Source organism: Dendrobates tinctorius, unplaced genomic scaffold (assembly GCF_039654945.1).
Source record: "Dendrobates tinctorius isolate UK_male_01 unplaced genomic scaffold, ASM3965494v1 ptg000475l, whole genome shotgun sequence".
NCBI lineage: Eukaryota > Metazoa > Chordata > Amphibia > Anura > Dendrobatidae > Dendrobates > Dendrobates tinctorius.
Window position 1 is genome coordinate 1,091,731 of NW_027362137.1, and position 24,717 is coordinate 1,116,447.

The following is a 24,717-nucleotide window of genomic DNA, read 5'->3' on the forward strand; positions in this document are numbered from 1 at the left end:
GGTTATAGTCACTGATACCGGGGAGAGGAGGATAATGGGGGTTATAGTCAGGGATGCCGGGGGTTATAGTAAGTGATACCCAGGGAGAGGAGGATGCCGGGGGTTATATTAAGTGATACCCAGGGAGAGGAGGATGCCGGGGGTTATAGTAAGTGATACCCAGGGAGAGGAGGATGCCGGGGGTTATAGTCAGTGATACCGGGGCGAGGAGGATGCCGGGGCTTATAGTCAGTGATCCCGGGGAGAGGAGGATGCCGGGGCTTATAGTCAGTGATCCCGGGGAGAGGAGGATGCTGGGGGTTATAGTCAGTGATACCGGGGAGATGAGGATGCCGGGGGTTATAGTCAGTGACACCCGGAAGAGGAGGATCCTGGGGGTTATAGTCAGTGACACCCGGAAGAGGAGGATCCTGGGGGTTATAGTCAGTGACACCCGGGAGAGGAGGATCCTGGGGGTTATAGTCGGTGATATCGGGGAGTGGAGGATGCTGGTGGTTATAGTCAGTGATACCGGGGAGAGGAGGATGCTGTGTGTTATAGTCAGTGACACCTGGGAGAGGAGGATGCTGGGGGTTATAGTCAGTGATACCGGGGAGAGGAGGATGCTGGGGGTTATTGTCAGTGATACCGGGGAGAAGAGGATGCCGGGGGTTAAAGTCAGTGATGCCGGGGGTTATAGTAAGTGATACCGGGGAGAAGAGGATGCCGGGGGTTATAGTCAGTGATGCCGGTTAGAGGAGGATGCCGGAGGTTATAGTCAGTGATACCGGGGATAGGAGGATGCCGGGGGTTATAGTTTGTGATACCGGGGAGAGGAGGATGCCGGGGATTATAGTCAGTGATACCGGGGAGAGGAGGATGCCGGGGGTTATAGTCAGTGATACCGGGGAGAGGAGGATGCCGGAGGTTATAGTCAGTGATACCGGGGAGAGGAGGATGCCGGGGGTTATAGTCAGTGATGCCGGGGATTATAGTTTGTGATGCTGGGTAGAGGAGGATGCCGGGGGATATAGTCAGTGATACTGGGGAGAGGAGGATGCTGGGGGTTATAGTCAGTGATACCGGGGCGAGGAGGATGCCGGGGATTATAGTCCGTGATACTGGGGAGAGGAGGATACTGGGGGTTATTGTCAGTGATACCGGGGAGGAGGATGCCGGGGGTTATAGTCAGTGATCCCGGGGAGAGGAGGATGCCGGGGGTTATAGTCAGTGATATCCGGGGAGTGGAGGAGGATGCTCGGGGTTATAGTCACTGACACCCGGGAGAGGAGGATGCTGGGAGTTATAGTCACTGACACCCGGGAGAGGAGGATGCTGGGGGTTATAGTCAGTGATACCGGGGAGATGAGGATGTTGGGGGTTATAGTCAGTGACACCCGGGAGAGGAGGATCCTGGGGGTTATAGTCGGTGATACCGGGGAGTGGAGAATGCTGGTGGTTATAGTCAGTGATACCGGGGAGAGGAGGATGCTGGTGGTTATAGTCAGTGACACCTGGGAGAGGAGGATGCTGGGGGTTATAGTCAGTGATACCGGGGAGATGAGGATGCCGGGGGTTATAGTCAGTGATACCGGGGAGGAGGATGCCGGGGGTTATAGTCAGTGATACCGGGGAGAGGAGGATGCTGGGGGTTATTGTCAGTGATACCGGGGAGATGAGGATGCTGGGGGTTATTGTCAGTGATACCGGGGAGATGAGGATGCTGGGGGTTATAGTCACTGACACCCGGGAGAGGAGGATGCTGGGGGTTATAGTCAGTGATACTGGGGAGAGGAGGATGCTGGGGGTTATAGTCACTGACACCCGGGAGAGGAGGATGCCGGGGGTTATAGTCAGTGATATCCGGGGAGAGGAGGATGCTGGGGGTTATAGTCACTGACACCTGGGAGAGGAGGATGCTGGGGGTTATAGTCAGTGATACCGGGGAGATGAGGATGCTGGGGGTTATAGTCAGTGATACCGGGGAGAGGAGGATGCCGGGGGTTATAGTCAGTGATATCGGGGAGTGGAGGATGCCGGGGGTTATAGTCAGTGACACCTGGGAGAGGAGGATGCCGGGGGTTATAGTCAGTGATACCGGGGAGGAGGATGCCGGGGGTTATAGTCAGTGATACCGGGGAGAGGAGGATGCTGGGGGTTATAGTGATACCGGGGAGAGGAGGATGGTGGGGGTTATAGTCAGTGATACCGGGGAGAGGAGGATGCTGGGGGTTATTGTCAGTGATACCGGGGAGGAGGATGCCGGGGGTTATAGTCAGTGATACCGGGGAGAGGAGGATGCCGGGGGTTATAGTCAGTGATACCGGGGAGAGGAGGATGCCGGAGGTTATAGTCAGTGATACCGGGGAGAGGGGGATGCCGGAGGTTATAGTCATTGATACCGGGGAGAGGAGGATGCCGGAGGTTATAGTCAGTGATACTGGGGAGAGGAGGATGCTGGGGGTTATAGTCAGTGATACCGGGGAGAGGAGGATGCTGGGGAGAGGAGGATGCCGGGGGTTATAGTCAGTGACACCTGGGAGAGGAGGATGCCGGGGGTTATAGTCAGTGATACCGGGGAGAGGAGGATGCCGGGGGTTATAGTCAGTGATACCGGGGAGAGGAGGATGCCGGGGGTTATAGTCAGTGATACCGGGGAGAGGAGGATGCCGGAGGTTATAGTCAGTGATACCGGGGAGAGGAGGATGCCAGGGGTTATAGTCAGTGATACCGGGGAGAGGAGGATGCTGGGGGTTATAGTCAGTGATACAGGGGAGAGGAGGATGCCGGGGGTTATAGTAAGTGATACCGGGGAGAGGAGGATGCTGGGGGTTATAGTCAGTGATACCGGGGAGAGGAGGATGCAGGGGGTTATAGTCAGTGATACCGGGGAGAGGAGGATGCCGGAGGTTATAGTCAATGATACTGGGGAGAGGAGGATGCCGGAGGTTATAGTCAGTGATACCGGGGAGAGGAGGATGCCGGAGGTTATAGTCAGTGATACTGGGGAGAGGAGGATGCTGGGGGTTATAGTCAGTGATACAGGGGAGAGGAGGATGCCGGAGGTTATAGTCAGTGATACCGGGGCGAGGAGGATGCTGGGGGTTATAGTCAGTGATACCGGGGAGAGGAGGATGCCGGAGGTTATAGTCAGTGATACTGGGGAGAGGAGGATGCTGGGGGTTATAGTCAGTGATACAGGGGAGAGGAGGATGCCGGAGGTTATAGTCAGTGATACTGGGGAGAGGAGGATGCTGGGGGTTATAGTCAGTGATATCCGGGGAGAGGAGGATGCTGGGGGTTATAGTCAGTGATACCGGGGAGAGGAGGATGCTGGGGGTTATAGTCAGTGATACCGGGGAGAGGAGGATGCCGGGGGTTATAGTCACTGACACCCGGGAGAGGAGGATGCTGGGGGTTATAGTCAGTGATACCGGGGAGAGGAGGATGCCGGGGGTTATAGTCAGTGATACTGGGGAGAGGAGGATGCTGGGGGTTATAGTCAGTGATACCGGGGAGAGGAGGATGCTGGGGGTTATAGTCAGTGATACTGGGGAGAGGAGGATGCCGGGGGTTATAGTCAGTGATACCGGGGAGAGGAGGATGCTGGGGGTTATAGTCAGTGATACAGGGGAGAGGAGGATGGTGGGGGTTATAGTCAGTGATACCGGGGAGAGGAGGATGGTGGGGGTTATAGTCAGTGACACCTGGGAGAGGAGGATGCTGGGGGTTATAGTCAGTGATACCGGGGAGATGAGGATGCTGGGGGTTATAGTCAGTGATACTGGGGAGAGGAGGATGCCGGGGGTTATAGTCAGTGACACCTGGGAGAGGAGGATGCTGGGGGTTATAGTCAGTGACACCTGGGAGAGGAGGATGCTGGGGGTTATAGTCAGTGATACTGGGGAGAGGAGGATGCCGGGGGTTATAGTCAGTGATACCGGGGAGAGGAGGATGCTGGGGGTTATAGTCAGTGATACAGGGGAGAGGAGGATGCTGGGGGTTATAGTCAGTGATACCGGGGAGAGGAGGATGCCGGGGGTTATAGTCAGTGATACCGGGGAGAGGAGGATGCCGGGGGTTATAGTCAGTGATACCGGGGAGAGGAGGATGCCGGAGGTTATAGTCAGTGATACCGGGGAGAGGAGGATGCTGGGGGTTATAGTCAGTGACACCTGGGAGAGGAGGATGCTGGGGGTTATAGTCAGTGATACCGGGGAGAGGAGGATGCAGGGGGTTATAGTCAGTGATATCGGGGAGAGGAGGATGCTGGGGGTTATAGTCAGTGATACCGGGGAGAGGAGGATGCTGGGGGTTATAGTCAGTGATACCGGGGAGAGGAGGATGCCGGGGGTTATAGTCAGTGATACCGGGGAGAGGAGGATGCCGGGGGTTATAGTCAGTGATACCGGGAGAGGAGGATGCCGGGGGTTATAGTCAGTGATATCGGGGAGAGGAGGATGCCGGGGGTTATAGTCAGTGATACCGGGGAGAGGAGGATGCCGGAGGTTATAGTCAGTGATACCGGGGAGAGGAGGATGCTGGGGGTTATAGTCAGTGATATCGGGGAGAGGAGGATGCCGGAGGTTATAGTCAGTGATACCGGGGAGAGGAGGATGCTGGGGGTTATAGTCAGTGATACCGGGGAGAGGAGGATGCCGGGGGTTATAGTCAGTGATACCAGGGAGAGGAGGATGCTGGGGGTTATAGTCAGTGATACTGGGGAGAGGAGGATGCTGGGGGTTATAGTCAGTGATACTGGGGAGAGGAGGATGCTGGGGGTTATAGTCACTGACACCCGGGAGAGGAGGATGCTGGGGGTTATAGTCAGTGATACCGGGGAGAGGAGGATGCCGGAGGTTATAGTCAGTGATACTGGGGAGAGGAGGATGCTGGGGGTTATAGTCAGTGATATCCGGGGAGAGGAGGATGCTGGGGGTTATAGTCACTGACACCCGGGAGAGGAGGATGCTGGGTGTTATAGTCAGTGATACCGGGGAGAGGAGGATGCCGGGGGTTATAGTCAGTGACTCCGGGGAGAGGAGGATGCCGGGGTTTATAGTCAGTGACACCAGGGAGAGGAGGATGCTGGGGGTTATAGTCAGTGATACCGGGGAGAGGAGGATGCTGGGGAGAGGAGGATGCTGGGGGTTATAGTCAGTGATTCCGGGGAGAGGAGAATGCCGGGGTTTATAGTCAGTGACACCCGGGAGAGGAGGATGCCGGGGGTTATAGTCAGTGATTCCGGGGAGAGGAGGATGCCGGGGGTTATAGTCAGTGACACCAGGGAGAGGAGGATGCCGGGAGTTATAGTCAGTGATACTGGGGAGAGGAGGATGCCGGGGGTTATAGTCAGTGATTCCGGGGAGAGGAGGATGCCGGGGGTTATAGTCAGTGACACCAGGGAGAGGAGGATGCCGGGGGTTATAGTCACTGATACCGGGGAGAGGAGGATGCCGGGCGTTATAGTAAGTGATACCCAGGGAGAGGAGGATGCTGGGGGTTATAGTCAGTGATACCGGGGCGAGGAGGATGCCGGGGGTTATAGTAAGTGATACCCAGGGAGAGGAGGATGCCGGGGGTTATAGTCAGTGATACCGGGGAGAGGAGGATGCTGGGGGTTATAGTCAGTGATACCGGGGAGAGGAGGATGCTGGGGGTTATAGTCAGTGATACCGGGGAGAGGAGGATGCTGGGGGTTATAGTCAGTGATACCGGGGAGAGGAGGATGCTGGGGGTTATAGTCAGTGATACCGGGGAGAGGAAGATGCTGGGGGTTATAGTCACTGACACCCGGGAGAGGAGGATGCTGGGGGTTATAGTCAGTGATTCCGGGGAGAGGAGGATGCCGGGGGTTATAGTCAGTGACACCAGGGAGAGGAGGATGCTGGGGGTTATAGTCAGTGATACTGGGGAGAGGAGGATGCCGGGGGTTATAGTCAGTGACACCAGGGAGAGGAGGATGCTGGGGGTTATAGTCAGTGATTCCGGGGAGAGGAGGATGCCGGGGGTTATAGTCAGTGACACCAGGGAGAGGAGGATGCTGGGGGTTATAGTCAGTGATACTGGGGAGAGGAGGATGCCGGGGGTTATAGTCAGTGACACCAGGGAGAGGAGGATGCCGGGGGTTATAGTCAGTGATACTGGGGAGAGGAGGATGCCGGGGGTTATAGTCACTGATACCGGGGAGAGGAGGATGCTGGGGGTTATAGTCAGTGATACCGGGGCGAGGAGGATGCCGGGGGTTATAGTAAGTGATACCCAGGGAGAGGAGGATGCTGGGGGTTATAGTCAGTGATACCGGGGCGAGGAGGATGCCGGGGGTTATAGTAAGTGATACCCAGGGAGAGGAGGATGCCGGGGGTTATAGTCAGTGATACCGGGGAGAGGAGGATGCTGGGGGTTATAGTCAGTGATACCGGGGAGAGGAGGATGCTGGGGGTTATAGTCAGTGATACCGGGGAGAGGAAGATGCTGGGGGTTATAGTCAGTGATACCGGGGCGAGGAGGATGCCGGGGGTTATGGTCAGTGATACCGGGGAGAGGAGGATGCCGGAGTTTATAGTCAGTGATACCCGGGAGAGGAGGATGCTGGGGGTTACAGTCAGTGATACCGGGGAGAGGAGGATGCCGGGGGTTATAGTCAGTGATACCGGGGAGAGGAGGATGCCGGAGGTTATAGTCAGTGATACCGGGGAGAGTAGGATGCTGGGGGTTATAGTCAGTGATACCGGGGAGAGGAGGATGCCGGGGGTTATAGTCAGTGATACCGGGGAGAGGAGGATGCCGGAGGTTATAGTCAGTGACAGCCGGGGAGAGGAGGATGCCGGAGGTTATAGTCAGTGACAGCCGGGGAGAGGAGGATGCTGGGGGTTATAGTCAGTGATACTGGGGAGAGGAGGATGCTGGGGGTTATAGTCAGTGATATCCGGGGAGAGGAGGATGCTGGGGGTTATAGTCACTGATACCCGGGAGAGGAGGATGCTGGGGGTTATAGTCAGTGATACCGGGGAGAGGAGGATGCCGGGGGTTATAGTCAGTGATTCCGGGGAGAGGAGGATGCTGGGGAGAGGAGGATGCTGGGGGTTATTGTCAGTGATACTGGGGAGAGGAGGATGCTGGGGGTTTTTGTCAGTGATACCGGGGAGAGGAGGATGCCGGGGGTTATAGTCAGTGACACCCGGGAGAGGAGGATGCTGGGGGTTATAGTCAGTGATACCGGGGAGAGGAGGATGCTAGGGGTTATTGTCAGTGATACCGGGGAGAGGAGGATGCCGGGGGTTATAGTCAGTGACACCCGGGAGAGGAGGATGCTGGGGGTTATAGTCAGTGATACCGGGGAGAGGAGGATGCTGGGGGTTATTGTCAGTGATACCGGGGAGAGGAGGATGCCGGGGGTTATAGTCAGTGATACTGGGGAGAGGAGGATGCTGGGGGTTATAGTCAGTGACACCCGGGAGAGGAGGATGCTGGGGGTTATAGTCAGTGATACCGGGGAGAGGAGGATGCTGGGGAGAGGAGGATGCTGGGGGTTATTGTCAGTGATACCGGGGAGAGGAGGATGCCGGGGGTTATAGTCAGTGATTCCGGGGAGAGGAGGATGCCGGGGGTTATAGTCAGTGACACCAGGGAGAGGAGGATGCTGGGGGTTATAGTCAGTGATACCGGGGAGAGGAAGATGCTGGGGGTTATTGTCAGTGATACCGGGGAGAGGAGGATGCCGGGGGTTATAGTCAGTGATTCCGGGGAGAGGAGGATGCCGGGGGTTATAGTCAGTGACACCAGGGAGAGGAGGATGCTGGGGGTTATAGTCAGTGATACTGGGGAGAGGAAGATGCTGGGGGTTATTGTCAGTGATACCGGGGAGAGGAGGATGCCGGGGGTTATAGTCAGTGACACCAGGGAGAGGAGGATGCCGGGGGTTATAGTCAGTGATACTGGGGAGAGGAAGATGCTGGGGGTTATTGTCAGTGATACCGGGGAGAGGAGGATGCCGGGGGTTATAGTCAGATTCCGGGGAGAGGAGGATGCTGAGGGTTGTGGTGTTCTTGTGAGGCCATGTTGTAGGAATCAGACATTATAGGGTATCTCTTTCCTCCTCCTCTGCGAGCAGCGTAATGTAGAGACCCTGAGTCCACAGATGTTACTGGGGGGGTCTGAATGCTGACCCCGCCCACATCACAGCTGACCACACCTGGCTCTCTGTGTACAATGTCCATTGATGGTGAGCTACTTATCACGGGCGGGGGTGGGCTCAGGCCAGCAGTGACAATGAAGGATTTTCATCAGAACATTATAAGTAAACAGCAGCACACAGACTGATAAGTGACACAACCCAGCAATCTGTGTCACAGTCCTACATTATGTGTCCTCCGATTACAACCCGGAAACTGCTGACAGATTCCCTTTAATGTCTGATTTTGTCACCGGTGTTTTACACCTCTCCAATAATAGATGAGGAGGACACATACTGTAGGACTGTGACACAGATTGCTGGGTTGTGTCACTTATCATTCTGTGTACTGCGGTTTACTTACAATGAAGGTTTTTCATCAGGACATTATCACTGCTGGCCTGAACCCACCTCCGCCTGTGATAAGCAGGGGAATCTGTGGTGGTCTCAGTATTACAGGTGAGGGGAATCTGTGGTGGTCTCAGTATTACAGGTGAGGGGAATCTGTGGTGGTCTCAGTATTACAGGTGAGGGGAATCTGTGGTGGTCTCAGTGTTACAGGTGAGGGGAATCTGTGGTGGTCTCAGTGTTACAGGTGAGGGGAATCTGTGGTGGTCTCAGTGTTACAGGTGAGGGGAATCTGTGGTGGTCTCAGTGTTACAGGTGAGGGGAATCTGTGGTGGTCTCAGTATTACAGGTGAGGGGAATCTGGTGGTCTCAGTATTACAGGTGAGGGGAATCTTTGGTGGTCTCAGTATTAGAGGTGAGGGGAATCTTTGGTGGTCTCAGTATTAGAGGTGAGGGGAATCTGTGGTGGTCTCAGTATTACAGGTGAGGGGAATCTGTGGTGGTCTCAGTATTACAGGTGAGGGGAATCTTTGGTGTTCTCAGTGTTACAGGTGAGGGGAATCTGTGGTGGTCTCAGTATTACAGGTGAGGGGAATCTTTGGTGGTCTCAGTATTACAGGTGAGGGGAATCTTTGGTGGTCTCAGTATTAGAGGTGAGGGGAATCTTTGGTGGTCTCAGTATTACAGGTGAGGGGAATCTTTGGTGGTCTCAGTATTACAGGTGAGGGGAATCTTTGGTGGTCTCAGTATTACAGGTGAGGGGAATCTTTGGTGGTCTCAGTGTTAAAGGTGAGGGGAATCTTTGGTGGTCTCAGTATTACAGGTGAGGGGAATCTGTGGTGGTCTCGGTGTTACAGGTGAGGGGAATCTGTGGTGGTCTCAGTATTACAGGTGAGGGGAATCTTTGGTGGTCTCAGTATTACAGGTGAGGGGAATCTGTGGTGGTCTCGGTGTTACAGGTGAGGGGAATCTTTGGTGGTCTCGGTATTTAAGGTGAGGGGAATCTGTCCTGGTCTCGGTGTTACAGGTGAGGGGAATCTGTGGTGGTCTCAGTGTTACAGGTGAGGGGAATCTGTGGTGGTCTCAGTGTTACAGCTGAGGGGAATCTGTCCTGGTCTTGGTGTTACAGGTGAGGGGAATCTTTGGTGGTCTTGGTATTGCAGGTGAGGGGAATCTTTGGTGGTCTCGGTATTGCAGGTGAGGGGACTCTTTGGTGGTCTTGGTATTGCAGGTGAGGGGAATCTTTGGTGGTCTCGGTATTGCAGGTGAGGGGAATCTGGTGTTCTCAGTGTTACAGGTGAGGGGAATCTGTGGTGGTCTCGGTGTTACAGCTGAGGGGAATCTGTCCTGGTTTTGGTGTTACAGGTGAGGGGACTCTTTGGTGGTCTTGGTATTGCAGGTGAGGGGAATCTGTGGTGGTCTCGGTGTTACAGGTGAGGGGAATCTGTGGTGGTCTCGGTGTTACAGCTGAGGGGAATCTGTCCTGGTTTTGGTGTTACAGGTGAGGGGAATCTTTGCTGGTCTCAGTGTTACAGGTGAGGGGACTCTTTGGTGGTCTCAGTATTACAGGTGAGGGGAATCTGGTGTTCTCAGTATTACAGGTGAGGGGAATCTTTGGTGGTCTCAGTATTACAGGTGAGGGGAATCTTTGGTGGTCTCAGTATTGCAGGTGAGGGGAATCTGTGGTGGTCTCGGTGTTACAGGTGAGGGGAATCTGTGGTGGTTTCGGTGTTACAGGTGAGGGGAATCTGTGGTGGTCTCGGTATTTCAGGTGAGGGGAATCTGTGGTGGTCTCAGTATTACAGCTGAGGGGAATCTGTGGTGGTCTCGTTGTTACAGCTGACGGGAATCTGTGGTGGTCTCGTTGTTACAGCTGACGGGAATCTGTGGTGGTCTCAGTATTACAGGTGAGGGGAATCTTTGGTGGTCTCAGTATTGCAGGTGAGGGGAATCTGTGGTGTTCTCAGTATTACAGGTGAGGGGAATCTGTGGTGGTTTCGGTGTTACAGGTGAGGGGAATCTGTGGTGGTCTCGGTATTTCAGGTGAGGGGAATCTGTGGTGGTCTCAGTATTACAGCTGAGGGGAATCTGTGGTGGTCTCGTTGTTACAGCTGACGGGAATCTGTGGTGGTCTCGTTGTTACAGCTGAGGGGAATCTGTGGTGGTCTCAGTATTACAGCTGAAGGGAATCTGTGGTGGTCTCAGTATTACAGCTGAGGGGAATCTGTGGTGGTCTCGGTGTTACAGCTGACGGGAATCTGTGGTGGTCTCGTTGTTACAGCTGAGGGGAATCTGTGGTGGTCTCGGTGTTATAGCTGAGGGGAATCTGTGGTGGTCTCGTTGTTACAGCTGACGGGAATCTGTGGTGGTCTCGTTGTTACAGCTGACGGGAATCTGTGGTGGTCTCGGTGTTATAGCTGAGGGGAATCTGTGGTGGTCTCAGTGTTACAGCTGAGGGGAATCTGTGGTGGTCTCGTTGTTACAGCTGACGGGAATCTGTGGTGGTCTCGTTGTTACAGCTGACGGGAATCTGGTGGTCTCGTTGTTACAGCTGAGGGGAATCTGTGGTGGTCTCGGTGTTACAGGTGAGGGGAATCTGTGGTGGTCTCAGTGTTACAGCTGAGGGGAATCTGTGGTGGTCTCGGTATTTCAGGTGAGGGGAATCTGTGGTGGTCTCAGTATTACAGCTGAGGGGAATCTGTGGTGGTCTCGTTGTTACAGCTGACGGGAATCTGTGGTGGTCTCGTTGTTACAGCTGAGGGGAATCTGTGGTGGTCTCGGTGTTATAGCTGAGGGGAATCTGTGGTGGTCTCAGTATTACAGCTGAGGGGAATCTGTGGTGGTCTCGTTGTTACAGCTGACGGGAATCTGTGGTGGTCTCGTTGTTACAGCTGACGGGAATCTGTGGTGGTCTCGTTGTTACAGCTGAGGGGAATCTGTGGTGGTCTCGGTGTTACAGGTGAGGGGAATCTGTGGTGGTCTCAGTATTACAGCTGAGGGGAATCTGTGGTGGTCTCGTTGTTACAGCTGACGGGAATCTGTGGTGGTCTCGTTGTTACAGCTGACGGGAATCTGTGGTGGTCTCGTTGTTACAGCTGAGGGGAATCTGTGGTGGTCTCGGTGTTACAGGTGAGGGGAATCTGTGGTGGTCTCAGTGTTACAGCTGAGGGGAATCTGTGGTGGTGTCGGTGTTACAGCTGAGGGGAATCTGTGGTGGTCTCGGTGTTACAGCTGAGGGGAATCTGTGGTGGTCTCGGTGTTACAGCTGAGGGGAATCTGTCCTGGTCTCGGTGTTACAGCTGAGGGGAATCTGTGGTGGTCTCAGTGTTACAGCTGAGGGGAATCTGTGGTGGTCTCAGTGTTACAGGTGAGGGGAATCTGGTGGTCTCAGTATTACAGGTGAGGGGAATCTTTGGTGGTCTCAGTATTACAGGTGAGGGGAATCTTTGGTGGTCTCAGTATTAGAGGTGAGGGGACTCTTTGGTGTTCTCAGTGTTACAGGTGAGGGGAATCTGGTGGTCTCAGTATTACAGGTGAGGGGAATCTTTGGTGGTCTCAGTATTACAGGTGAGGGGAATCTTTGGTGGTCTCAGTATTAGAGGTGAGGGGACTCTTTGGTGTTCTCAGTGTTACAGCTGAGGGGAATCTGTGGTGGTCTCAGTATTACAGCTGAGGGGAATCTGTGGTGGTCTCAGTGTTACAGGTGAGGGGAATCTGTGGTGGTCTCAGTATTACAGGTGAGGGGAATCTGGTGGTCTCAGTATTACAGGTGAGGGGAATCTTTGGTGGTCTCAGTATTACAGGTGAGGGGAATCTTTGGTGGTCTCAGTATTAGAGGTGAGGGGAATCTTTGGTGGTCTCAGTATTAGAGGTGAGGGGAATCTTTGGTGGTCTCAGTATTACAGGTGAGGGGAATCTTTGGTGGTCTCAGTATTACAGGTGAGGGGAATCTTTGGTGGTCTCAGTGTTACAGGTGAGGGGAATCTTTGGTGGTCTCAGTGTTACAGGTGAGGGGAATCTGTGGTGGTCTCGGTGTTACAGGTGAGGGGAATCTGTGGTGGTCTCAGTATTACAGGTGAGGGGAATCTTTGGTGGTCTCAGTGTTACAGGTGAGGGGAATCTGTGGTGGTCTCAGTGTTACAGGTGAGGGGAATCTGTGGTGGTCTCAGTGTTACAGCTGAGGGGAATCTGTCCTGGTCTTGGTGTTACAGGTGAGGGGAATCTTTGGTGGTCTTGGTATTACAGGTGAGGGGAATCTTTGGTGGTCTCAGTATTACAGGTGAGGGGAATCTGTGGTGGTCTCGGTATTGCAGGTGAGGGGAATCTGGTGTTCTCAGTGTTACAGGTGAGGGGAATCTTTGGTGGTCTTGGTATTACAGGTGAGGGGAATCTTTGGTGGTCTTGGTATTACAGGTGAGGGGAATCTTTGGTGGTCTCGGTATTGCAGGTGAGGGGAATCTGGTGTTCTCAGTGTTACAGGTGAGGGGAATCTGTGGTGGTCTCAGTGTTACAGCTGAGGGGAATCTGTCCTGGTCTTGGTGTTACAGGTGAGGGGACTCTTTGGTGGTCTTGGTATTGCAGGTGAGGGGAATCTTTGGTGGTCTCGGTATTGCAGGTGAGGGGAATCTGTGGTGGTCTCAGTGTTACAGCTGAGGGGAATCTGTGGTGGTCTCGTTGTTACAGCTGACGGGAATCTGTGGTGGTCTCGTTGTTACAGCTGACGGGAATCTGTGGTGGTCTCGGTGTTACAGGTGAGGGGAATCTGTGGTGGTCTCAGTATTACAGCTGAGGGGAATCTGTGGTGGTCTCGTTGTTACAGCTGACGGGAATCTGTGGTGGTCTCGGTGTTACAGGTGAGGGGAATCTGTGGTGGTCTCAGTGTTACAGCTGAGGGGAATCTGTGGTGGTCTCAGTGTTACAGGTGAGGGGAATCTTTGGTGGTCTCGTTGTTACAGCTGAGGGGAATCTGTGGTGGTCTCGGTGTTACAGGTGAGGGGAATCTGTGGTGGTCTCAGTATTACAGCTGAGGGGAATCTGTGGTGGTCTCGTTGTTACAGCTGACGGGAATCTGTGGTGGTCTCGTTGTTACAGCTGACGGGAATCTGTGGTGGTCTCGTTGTTACAGCTGAGGGGAATCTGTGGTGGTCTCGGTGTTACAGGTGAGGGGAATCTGTGGTGGTCTCAGTGTTACAGCTGAGGGGAATCTGTGGTGGTCTCGGTGTTACAGCTGAGGGGAATCTGTGGTGGTCTCGGTGTTACAGCTGAGGGGAATCTGTGGTGGTCTCGGTGTTACAGCTGAGGGGAATCTGTCCTGGTCTCGGTGTTACAGCTGAGGGGAATCGGTGGTGGTCTCAGTGTTACAGCTGAGGGGAATCGGTGGTGGTCTCAGTGTTACAGCTGAGGGGAATCTGTGGTGGTCTCAGTGTTACAGCTGAGGGGAATCTGTGGTGGTCTCAGTGTTACAGCTGAGGGGAATCTGTGGTGGTCTCAGTGTTACAGCTGAGGGGAATCTGTCCTGGTCTCGGTGTTACTGGTGAGGGGAATCTGTGGTGGTCTCGGTGTTACAGCTGAGGGGAATCTGTGGTGGTCTCAGTGTTACAGCTGATTGGAATCTGTGGTGGTCTCGGAGTTATAGCTGAGGGGAATCTGTGGTGGTCTCAGTATCATCGGTGAGGGGAATCTGTGGTGGTCTCAGTATTACAGCTGAAGGGAATCTTTGGTGGTCTCGGTGTTATAGCTGAGGGGAATCTGTGGTGGTCTCGGTGTTACAGCTGAGGGGAATCTGTCCTGGTCTCGGTGTTACAGCTGAGGGGAATCTGTGGTGGTCTCGGTGTTACAGCTGAGGGGAATCTGTGGTGGTCTCGGAGTTATAGCTGAGGGGAATCTGTGGTGGTCTCAGTATCATCGGTGAGGGGAATCTGTGGTGGTCTCAGTGTTACAGCTGAGGGGAATCTGTCCTGGTCACGGTGTTACAGCTGAGGGGAATCTGTGGTGGTCTCGGTGTTACAGCTGAGGGGAATCTGTGGTGGTCTCAGTGTTACAGCTGAGGGGAATCTGTCCTGGTCTTGGTGTTACTGGTGAGGGGAATCTGTGGTGGTCTCAGTGTTACAGCTGAGGGGAATCTGTGGTGGTCTCAGTGTTACAGGTGAGCGGAATCTGTGGTGGTCTCGGTGTTACTGGTGAGGGGAATCTTTGGTGGTCTCGGTGTTATAGCTGAGGGGAATCTGTGGTGGTCTCGGTGTTACAGGTGAGCGGAATCTGTGGTGGTCTCGGTGTTACAGCTGAGGGGATTCTGTGGTGGTCTCGGAGTTATAGCTGAGGGGAATCTGTGGTGGTCTCAGTATCATCGGTGAGGGGAATCTGTGGTGGTCTCAGTGTTACAGCTGAGGGGAATCTGTCCTGGTCTCGGTGTTACAGCTGAGGGGAATCTGTGGTGGTCTCAGTGTTACAGCTGAGGGGAATCTGTCCTGGTCTCGGTGTTACAGGTGAGCGGAATCTGTGGTGGTCTCGGTGTTACAGCTGAGGGGAATCTGTGGTGGTCTCGGAGTTATAGCTGAGGGGAATCTGTGGTGGTCTCGGAGTTATAGCTGAGAGGAATCTGTGGTGGTCTCAGTATCATCGGTGAGGGGAATCTGTGGTGGTCTCAGTGTTACAGCTGAGGGGAATCTGTCCTGGTCTCGGTGTTACAGCTGAGGGGAATCTGTGGTGGTCTCGGTGTTACAGCTGAGGGGAATCTGTGGTGGTCTCGGAGTTATAGCTGAGGTGAATCTGTGGTGGTCTCAGTATCATCGGTGAGGGGAATCTGTGGTGGTCTCAGTATTACAGCTGAAGGGAATCTTTGGTGGTCTCGGTGTTACAGCTGAGGGGAATCTGTGGTGGTCTCGGTGTTACATGTGAGGGGAATCTGCTGGTCTCGGTGTTACAGCTGAGGGTAATCTGTGGTGGTCTCAGTATTACAGCTGAGCGGAATCTGTGGTGGTCTCGGTGTTACAGCTGAGTGGAATCTGGTGGTCTCGGTGTTACAAGCGAGGGGAATCTGTGCTGGTCTCGGTGTTACAGGTGAACGGAATCTGTGGTGGTCTCGGTGTTACAGCTGAGTGGAATCTGGTGGTCTCGGTGTTACAAGTGAGGGGAATCTGTGGTGGTCTCGGTGTTACAGGTGAACGGAATCTGTGGTCGTCTCGGTGTTACAGCTGAGGGAAATCTGTGGTGGTCTCGGTGTTATAGCTGAGGGGAATCTGTACTGGTCTCGGTGTTACAGGTGAGCAGAATGTGTGGTGGTCTCAGTGTTACAGCTGAGTGGAATCTGGTGGGCTCGGTGTTACAAGTGAACGGAATCTGTGGTGGTCTCGGTGTTATAGCTGAGGGGAATCTGTGGTGGTCTCGGTGTTACAGCTGAGGGGAATCTGTGGTGGTCTCAGTGTTACAGCTGAGGGGAATCTGTGGTGGTCTCAGTGTTACAGCTGAGGGGAATCTGTCCTGGTCTTGGTGTTACAGCTGAGGGGAATCTGTGGTGGTCTCAGTGTTACAGCTGAGGGGAATCTGTGGTGGTCTCGGTGTTACAGCTGAGGGGAATCTGTGGTGGTCTCAGTGTTACAGCTGAGGGGAATCTGTGGTGGTCTCAGTGTTACAGATGAGGGGAATCTGTCCTGGTCTTGGTGTTACAGGTGAGGGGAATCTGTGGTGGTCTCAGTGTTACAGGTGAGGGGAATCTGTGCTGGTCTCGGTGTTACAGGTGAGGGGAATCTGTGGGGGTCTCGGTGTTACAGGTGAGGGGAATCTGTGCTGGTCTCAGTGTTACAGGTGAGGGGAATCTGTGGTGGTCTCGGTGTTACAGGTGAGGGGAATCTGTGCTGGTCTCGGTGTTACAGGTGAGGGGAATCTGGTGGTCTCGGTGTTAAATGTGAGGGGAATCTGTGCTGGTCTCGGTGTTACAGGTGAGGGGAATCTGTGCTGGTCTCGGTGTTACAGGTGAGGGGAATCTGGTGGTCTCGGTGTTAAATGTGAGGGGAATCTGTGGTGGTCTCGGTGTTACAGCTGAGGGGAATCTGTGGTGGTCTCGGTGTTACAGGTGAGGGGAATCTGTGCTGGTCTCGGTGTTACAGGTGAGGGGAATCTGTGGTGGTCTCGGTGTTACAGGTGAGGGGAATCTGTCCTGGTCTTGGTGTTACTGGTGAGGGGAATCTGTGGTGGTCTCAGTGTTACAGCTGAGGGGAATCTGGTGGTCTCGGTGTTAAATGTGAGGGGAATCTGTGGTGGTCTCGGTGTTACAGCTGAGGGGAATCTGTGGTGGTCTCGGTGTTACAGGTGAGGGGAATCTGTGCTGGTCTCGGTGTTACAGGTGAGGGGAATCTGTGCTGGTCTCGTTGTTACAGCTGAGGGGAATCTGTGGTGGTCTCAGTGTTACAGGTGAGGGGAATCTGGTGGTCTCGGTGTTACAGGTGAGGGGAATCTGTGGTGGTCTCGGTGTTACAGCTGAGGGGAATCTGGTGGTCTCGGTGTTAAATGTGAGGGGAATCTGTGGTGGTCTCGGTGTTACAGCTGAGGGGAATCTGTGGTGGTCTCGGTGTTACAGGTGAGGGGAATCTGTGGTGGTCTCGGTGTTACAGCTGAGGGGAATCTGGTGGTCTCGGTGTTAAATGTGAGGGGAATCTGTGGTGGTCTCGGTGTTACAGCTGAGGGGAATCTGTGGTGGTCTCGGTGTTACAGCTGAGGGGAATCTGGTGGTCTCGGTGTTACTGGTGAGGGGAATCTGTGGTGGTCTCGGTGTTACAGCTGAGGGGAATCTGTGGTGGTCTCGGTGTTACAGGTGAGGGGAATCTGTGCTGGTTTCGGTGTTACAGGTGAGGGGAATCTGTGCTGGTCTCGGTGTTACAGGTGAGGGGAATCTGGTGGTCTCGGTGTTACAGGTGAGGGGAATCTGTGGTGGTCTCGGTGTTACAGCTGAGGGGAATCTGTGGTGGTCTCGGTGTTACAGGTGAGGGGAATCTGTGGTGGTCTCGGTGTTACAGGTGAGGGGAATCTGTGGTGGTCTCGGTGTTACAGGTGAGGGGAATCTGTGGTGGTCTCGGTGTTACAGGTGAGGGGAATCTGTGCTGGTCTCGTTGTTACAGCTGAGGGGAATCTGTGGTGGTCTTGGTGTTTCAGGTGGCATTCTTTTCCTGGGTTGTTGGGTGTGGTGTTGGTGGTCTTGCCGTTGACTTAGCCGGTTGTCTTACAGGTGTGACGGTTGCCGGTGATCTGCTGGTAACCATGGCGATTCTGACTCCCGGTGATGAGTTTGCCCTTAGTGTAGATTTTAGTTTGTGTTTATAACAGGGACCTGTTTTCTCCTCAGGGTTAACTGCTCCTTTTACTTTAAGATTGGGGCGTGTCGCCATGGAGACCGATGTTCACGACTCCACAACAAGCCCACGTTCAGCCAGGTGAGCGCCTCTACAGATCCTATGTCTGACAACAGTCGTCAGGTGAAATGTTGTAAATTCTCCCATGATGTCTCCTGGGTTACGGCTCCGGCCTCATTTGAGGTCTGGTGGCCTGTACCTCGTAGTCCTGGGCCTGATCCATGTGTAGCCGGGAGACTGGGCCGGGACTATCTTCATGTGCGAGCCGCCTCCATGATGGTATGTCTCAGGAACCCTCTGATTCCCACTGAGGCTTTTTCTTTGCCGTCCTCCTGTATCTGACTCCTTGGCTCAGTATGAGTTTGAGGTCAGTTTTCTGGAGTGTTATTTACGTGCCAAGTGAATAAAGGAGTCGTGTGCGGCTGCTGTATGTACACGTGCAATAAGGTTCTAGAATGACACTGCTGTGGGTGAAGAGAACCCCTCCGATGGCTCCTCCTGCGTGTGCTAGCTCCTACATCTTCCGGCCATCAGCCACATGAGTAAAAATGAACGATTGGTAAGTGACGACGTGGGGTCTTGGCTGTAATATGGACAGGCACGCTGTCGGACGGCCCAGAGATGACTCGTTTGTGCGCTCAGATACTGTACATTAAGTTCCCTTTTAAGAATTCCTGCGATTGGCATGACTACAAGAAATGTGACTTGTGGCTACTTTTATTCCAGACTATCGCTCTACTTAACATTTACCGAAATCCGCAGAACTCCTCGCAGTCAGCAGATGGCCTGCGCTGTAAGTGCCCCCACATACCCCCGGTAGCATCATGTCCTGCGCCCTTCCTTACTGACCCTTCTCTCCTTCTTCCCAGGTGCTGTGAGTGATGTAGAGATGCAGGAACATTACGACGAGTTCTTTGAGGTACGAGGCAGCAGTCGCTGGTCCTGTGTGAACGAGGCTGTCACTCGATCTGCTCCTTAATGCCTGTTGTCCTGATGGTGACAGGCTCTTGTGTTGTTTGATGTCATTAGTGAGAGAACGTGTGGTTTCCATGTGAGTCCATGGTGGGCTTCGTTAAGAATCATATAACTTGGGCTGTCTTTGCAGGAAGTGTTCACGGAAATGGAGGAAAAGTATGGAGAAGTAGAGGAGATGAATGTCTGTGATAATCTGGGAGACCATTTAGTGGGAAACGTGTATGTGAAGGTGAGTGGCCTCCGCACTGGTTGGTGCTGGCTTTGGCGTGGCCTCGTGTTCAGGAGCGGCTCTGCCCTCCGCACTGGTTGGTGCTGGCTTTGGCGTGGCCTCGTGTTCAGGAGCGGCTCTGCCCTCTGTGCTAGGTGGTGGTGGCTGCGGCCTCGTGTTCAGGAGCGGCTCTGCCCTCTGTGCTAGGTGGTGGTGGCTGCGGCCTCGTGTTCAGGAGCAGCTCTGCCCTCTGTGCTAGGTGATGGTGGCTGCGGCCTCGTGTTCAGGAGCAGCTCTGCCCTCTGTGCTAGGTGGTGGTGGCTGTGGCCTCGTGTTCAGGAGCAGCTCTGCCCTCTGTGCTAGGTGGTGGTGGCTGCGGCCTCGTGTTCAGGAGCAGCTCTGCCCTCTGTGCTAGGTGGTGGTGGCTGCGGCCTCGTGTTCAGGAGCAGCTCTGCCCTCTGTGCTAGGTGGTGGTGGCTGTGGCCTCGTGTTCAGGAGCAGCTCTGCCCTCTGTGCTAGGTGATAGTGGCTGCGGCCTCGTGTTCAGGAGCAGCTCTGCCCTCTGTGCTAGGTGGTGGTGGCTGCGGCCTCGTGTTCAGGAGCAGCTCTGCCCTCTGTGCTAGGTGGTGGCTGCGGTGTGGCCTCGTGTCCAGGAGCTGCTCTGCCCTCTAGCTATGTGCCGGGGTTAGAGGCGCTGACGTTGAGTTAATGCTTTGTGGCTGCTTGTGAGTCGGTCGCTGAGAGATCGCCTCTTGTGATGTGACGTTATTATAAGACTGCAATCGTATTTTGTGTCCATCAGAACAGCAAAATGCCGACCAATAAATTGAGGACCACAAAGGAATAAATGTGAATGTCGCAGATGTCAATCATAAAAAACACATGAACTCCCACAGATATAGGACACTACAAATTACGTCTTGTATGTTATTTTAGGCGATTCTGCTGCTCCACAGTTACGTACATACATATAGATACCCATGTGGCGTGGAATAGTACTATTGTACATGTGTGATGGAGGAAGTATAAGCTGCACCTATGTGGAAAAGCAATAATGATATAATGGCAATGATACATAAGATAGGACAGCAGAGAAATCTCATCACTTTACATATACCACCTATCAACACAATGTACAAAAATAGAAACACAGAAGAGGCCCTGCGAAATGTGTGCCAAGCACCTACCCTAGTGGTCGGTATCTGATGTGCTGTCTCCTAAAGATTGCATAAAAGGCTAACGCAAATGGGTTGTTCTGCTCCACTGAGAAGGAATGGAGGATGCCAATCCAATAGTAAGTGGTTTATTCGTCGACACGTTTCAAAGTATTTAACGTCTTCATCAGGGCAACCAATGTTTCCAGTTCTTGGAGATGCTGTTGGTACCTTGTCCCCAATATATTACCTGACGTAATTTTGTTTCAGTTCCGGAGAGAGGAAGATGCAGAAAAAGCTGTAAAGGATCTAAACAATCGTTGGTTTAATGGTCAGCCCATACACGCAGAGCTTTCTCCAGTTACCGATTTCCGGGAAGCTTGTTGTCGACAGTATGAAATGGGGTGAGTGTATGGCATGAGGGCATTACAGAGCAGGGAGGATGGGACCAAGCGGACTGGCAGGCATCTGGGAAGCCCACAGCGGCGCTGGATGGCATTGACTTTGGGGGCCTGGAGACGGGATTGGGTTGACCAAACTCATGACTGCTTCTAGAATGATGAAATCTACACCCTCTGTGGCTTTTGATGCCTTCGAATTAGATCCATGTGGCCAGATGTTGCGATGTCACTATCTGCCTTAGGCCGGTGTCACACTAGAAAGAAATACGGACGAGTGCTATAAGATTAAAAATCGTGGCACTCAGACCAATGTTAATCTATGAGGCAGCTCCCGTCATCCGTTTTTTTGTCGCCTGTACTATACGTGCGAAAGAAATCAAAGCATGCTGCGCCGTATTACGGCCCAGACTCGTTAATGCAAGTCTATGGGTGCAAGAAAAAAACTGATTACACACGGACCATGTGTGTGACTTGTGAGAAATACGCACCGGTGTCCTTTAGAAAAGCCGGCAATTCAGTGCGCTATACTGTAAAATCACACTGACAGAATAGATAGTGTCACGGGGCAGTAGGGAAAAAAACAGACGTGGAACCTGGGCCCCAGAACTGCTCCTCAGGCTAAGGAGGTGCCCTGACTTTCCTTAACTTGGGGGTACACTTGATGGTAGTGAGGCCCAAGTCTCCGCCCTGTCCCTATCTCCTGTTTAGCCCTGAGCCCCAGGAGGTGAGACAGGGGAAAATAGTGTACTGCACCAATAACACAAAAGGAAAGATAAAACGGACACCACGGGGTTAAAGCAACTTAAAAACAAAACTTAGCTTGCTCTGCTGCAATGCTCCTGGACAGCAGAGTTAGCCACTTGACAACATTCAGCTGAAGCACCACTGCTCCTGATAAGCTCTGCACCAGGTAAGTTCAGTCTTCACCACAGTTGGTTTCCAAATGAACAGTATTACCAACACCTGGCTGGTGTACCAGGAGACCTTATATAGGAAGGTGGGAGTGGTCTCCAGCAGACTAATTAAACATGCAAGTAACACCAGCGGCAAAAACTGATATTAACCCCCAATGACCTGAAAGGAAAAAAAAAATATAAGAGAATCCAGATTCTGACACAGATCCAAAAATGGATCGTGACAGAATACATGTGTACGTATAGTATACACGTGTGTTTGTATACACTGTTCAGGGAACATTTCTGTGATTCTCAGCCCTGAAAAACGGACCGATTTTTTCTTTTTTTAATGTATACGTATGTGTGACGCCGATCTAAACTGTTGATTTTGTGTCATCAGGGAGTGTACACGTGGTGGCTTCTGTAACTTCATGCATCTAAAACCTATCTCCCGGGAGCTGCGCAGAGAGCTATATGGCCGACGCCGGAAGAAGTAAGCTGACAAGTCTGCAGACGTATTAATCTTCCATGGTTTTGTCATTAGGGATAGATGTTGAAGGTTGTATGAGATGGTCGGTTGTGTCTGATCACCTCCTATGTCTTATTTTCTTTTCCTATGTTGATAGTTTTGCGACCGTATCTGACTTAATAGCGCTGCACCCCACCCAACATTTTCTCACAAACCAGATTTACTGGAACATGCTATAACCATTCTCGAGCTATGGACCAGCTTTGAGTGTTCGTACCCCAGATATGGCTGAACCCAAGAGACTGAGCTTCATAGGATGAGAAGTTTCTTCCTGACCACAGAGGACTTGATCTGTAATAGGCTCTACTCACACCTAGTTTCTACTGAGTGGATGCTCGGAGAAATCTCTCGACATTAGACTCTTCTCACACTTGTCTTTTGCTTCTGAGACATACCATGATACCTTTTTTTTTCTTCTCCAGGCATCGTTCCCGTTCCAGGTCCCGTGAACGTCGCTCTCGTTCTAGAGACCGCGGCAGAGGTGGTGGTGGTGGTGGAGGTGGTGGTGGACGTGACAGAGATCGACGGAGGTCCAGAGACCGGGAGAGGTCAGGACGCTTCTGAACCTCTGTTTTTACTCCATGTGGTGGGAATTTCCAGTGACTGAAGTTGGCAGCAGGGGCTGCACTCATCAGCTGTGGGGGGAGGGGATTCTGGGATGTATTTCATTTTTTTTTTAAGAGCCAGGCTTCTGAATAAACCTTTGTAGTGATCCAGTATCTCTGCTGTCATTCTGTTCCATGAGATATCACTAAATGGGGTGCTGCCTTCTGTGCTGTGTATTCTCACCCCGGATGGTGAGTTCGCACCTCTAGTGGGTCGTTCAGGCCAAGATCCTGGTGATCAGATGACCCATTCCTGGCTATAAAGACTCAATGCTGTCATATACGATGACAATGAGTACTACAACCATCCAGTAACTAGAGAGCACAGGGCTCGCAAAAAAAAAAGATTTTTGCCTCTTTAACACCCTGCTGAATAAAACAATTTTCATTTTAGCAGTTATTTTTGCATTCCGCTCTTCCGAGAGCCATAACTCTATTTCCCGAGAATACATATATGAATGAGGGCATGTCACGACACAGCTGTGAATGAAATCAAGAAGAAAATTCCCAGTGGGAAAAAAAAAAAAAAGGTAACTCCGCCTCTGTTTGAGTTGTGCTTTGAAGGCGTCCAGATTGTAGTGACATGATTCTCCAGGTCAGTACCGTTAACATCGATGTCAAACGTGTGTGTGTGTGTATATATATATATATATATATATATATATATATATATGCTGAAGAGCCCAGCGCTGCCCGGGCATAGTATCTAACTGTGGTTAGTTATAGCAAATTATAATTATGCTCCATCCCATAGTCCCATGCCCATATACCCATCATACATATCCACCATCCCATAGTCCCGTGCCCATATACCCATCATACATATCCACCATCCCATAGGTCCGTGCCCATATACCCATCACACATATCCACCATCTCATAGTCCCGTGCCCATATACCCATCATACATATCCACGATCCCATAGGCCCGTGCCCATATACCCATCATACATATCCGCCATCCCATAGTCCCGTGCCCATATACCCATCATACATATCCACGATCCCATAGGCCCGTGCCCATATACCCATCATACATATCCACCATCCCATAGTCCCATGCCCATATACCCATCATACATATTCTCCATCTGTCACGGGGTCCTTCTCTGGTATCACACAATCAACAGAGCAAGCGAAGAGTGAACAATTCCAAGACCTTTATTCAGGCAAAAATACGAAAAGGTCCATACTCAGTCCACCACACAAAGGATAAGATAGTCCAGAATAAGAATGCAGTCCAGTATCAGGATAAAATGTCCAGGGAAACGAGATTCCAAAACTCTAGCACCAGAGGATAGAAATGGGTCCTTCTCTCTGAAATGCAGCCTTTTCACCCTCTTGTCTCTACCGGAACTGACCTGTCCAGCTCCTGTTCTTTCCCCCACCCCCTTCCTTCTCCAGGGGTAGTCAAACAAGTTGCCTCCCAGAGGAGAACAAAAGGCCTTAGGGATTAATGCACTACAGGGGGTCATCAAGAGACAGATACAATGAGGCTGTAGGCTTACAATGTAATAAGAAAAACACTATGAAAATAACTGGAATTGTTAAAAATAGGAATATACAAAAAATGACATCCACATAACATATCACACCATCACACCATCCCATAGTCCCATGCCCATATACCCATCATACATATTCGTCATCCCATAGTCGAGTGCCCATATACCCATCACACATCCTCCATCCCATAGTCCCGTGCCCATATACCCATCATACATATTCTCCATCCCATAGTCCGGTGCCCATATACCCGTCATACATATCCTCCATCCCATAGTCCAGTGCCCATATACCCATCACACATCCTCCATCCCAGAGTCCCTTGCCCATATACCCATCACACACCCTCCATCCCATAGTCCAGTGCCCATATACCCATCATACATATCCTCCATCCCATAGTCCCGTGCCCATATACATATCCGCCATCCCATAGTCCCGTGCCATATACCCATCATACATATCCTCCATCCCATAGTCCGGTGCCCATATACCCATCATACATATCCTCCATCCCATAGTCCCGTGCCCATATACATATCCGCCATCCCATAGTCCCGTGCCATATACCCATCATACATATCCTCCATCCCATAGTC

The 24,717-nt window shown here is 52.5% G+C and overlaps 1 protein-coding gene across 3 annotated transcripts in view; it reads left to right on the forward strand.

Moving 5' to 3' along the window:
- U2AF1 (U2 small nuclear RNA auxiliary factor 1) overlaps positions 1 to 22,726 on the forward strand; it is a 32,260-nt gene extending 9,534 nt beyond the window's left edge. Inside the window, exons 2-8 of one of the 3 annotated variants that reach the window (XM_073564710.1) lie at positions 17,838 to 17,925; positions 18,571 to 18,637; positions 18,714 to 18,763; positions 18,950 to 19,048; positions 20,452 to 20,585; positions 21,879 to 21,971; positions 22,430 to 22,726. In XM_073564710.1, the coding sequence (XP_073420811.1) occupies positions 17,838 to 17,925; positions 18,571 to 18,637; positions 18,714 to 18,763; positions 18,950 to 19,048; positions 20,452 to 20,585; positions 21,879 to 21,971; positions 22,430 to 22,571 (673 nt within the window). In that variant the 3' untranslated portion in view covers positions 22,572 to 22,726. The remainder of the gene's footprint in view (positions 1 to 17,837; positions 17,926 to 18,570; positions 18,638 to 18,713; positions 18,764 to 18,949; positions 19,049 to 20,451; positions 20,586 to 21,878; positions 21,972 to 22,429) is intronic. The other 2 variants (XM_073564709.1, XM_073564711.1) reach the window with 2 other exon arrangements.
- Positions 22,727 to 24,717: the final 1,991 nt, after the last annotated feature.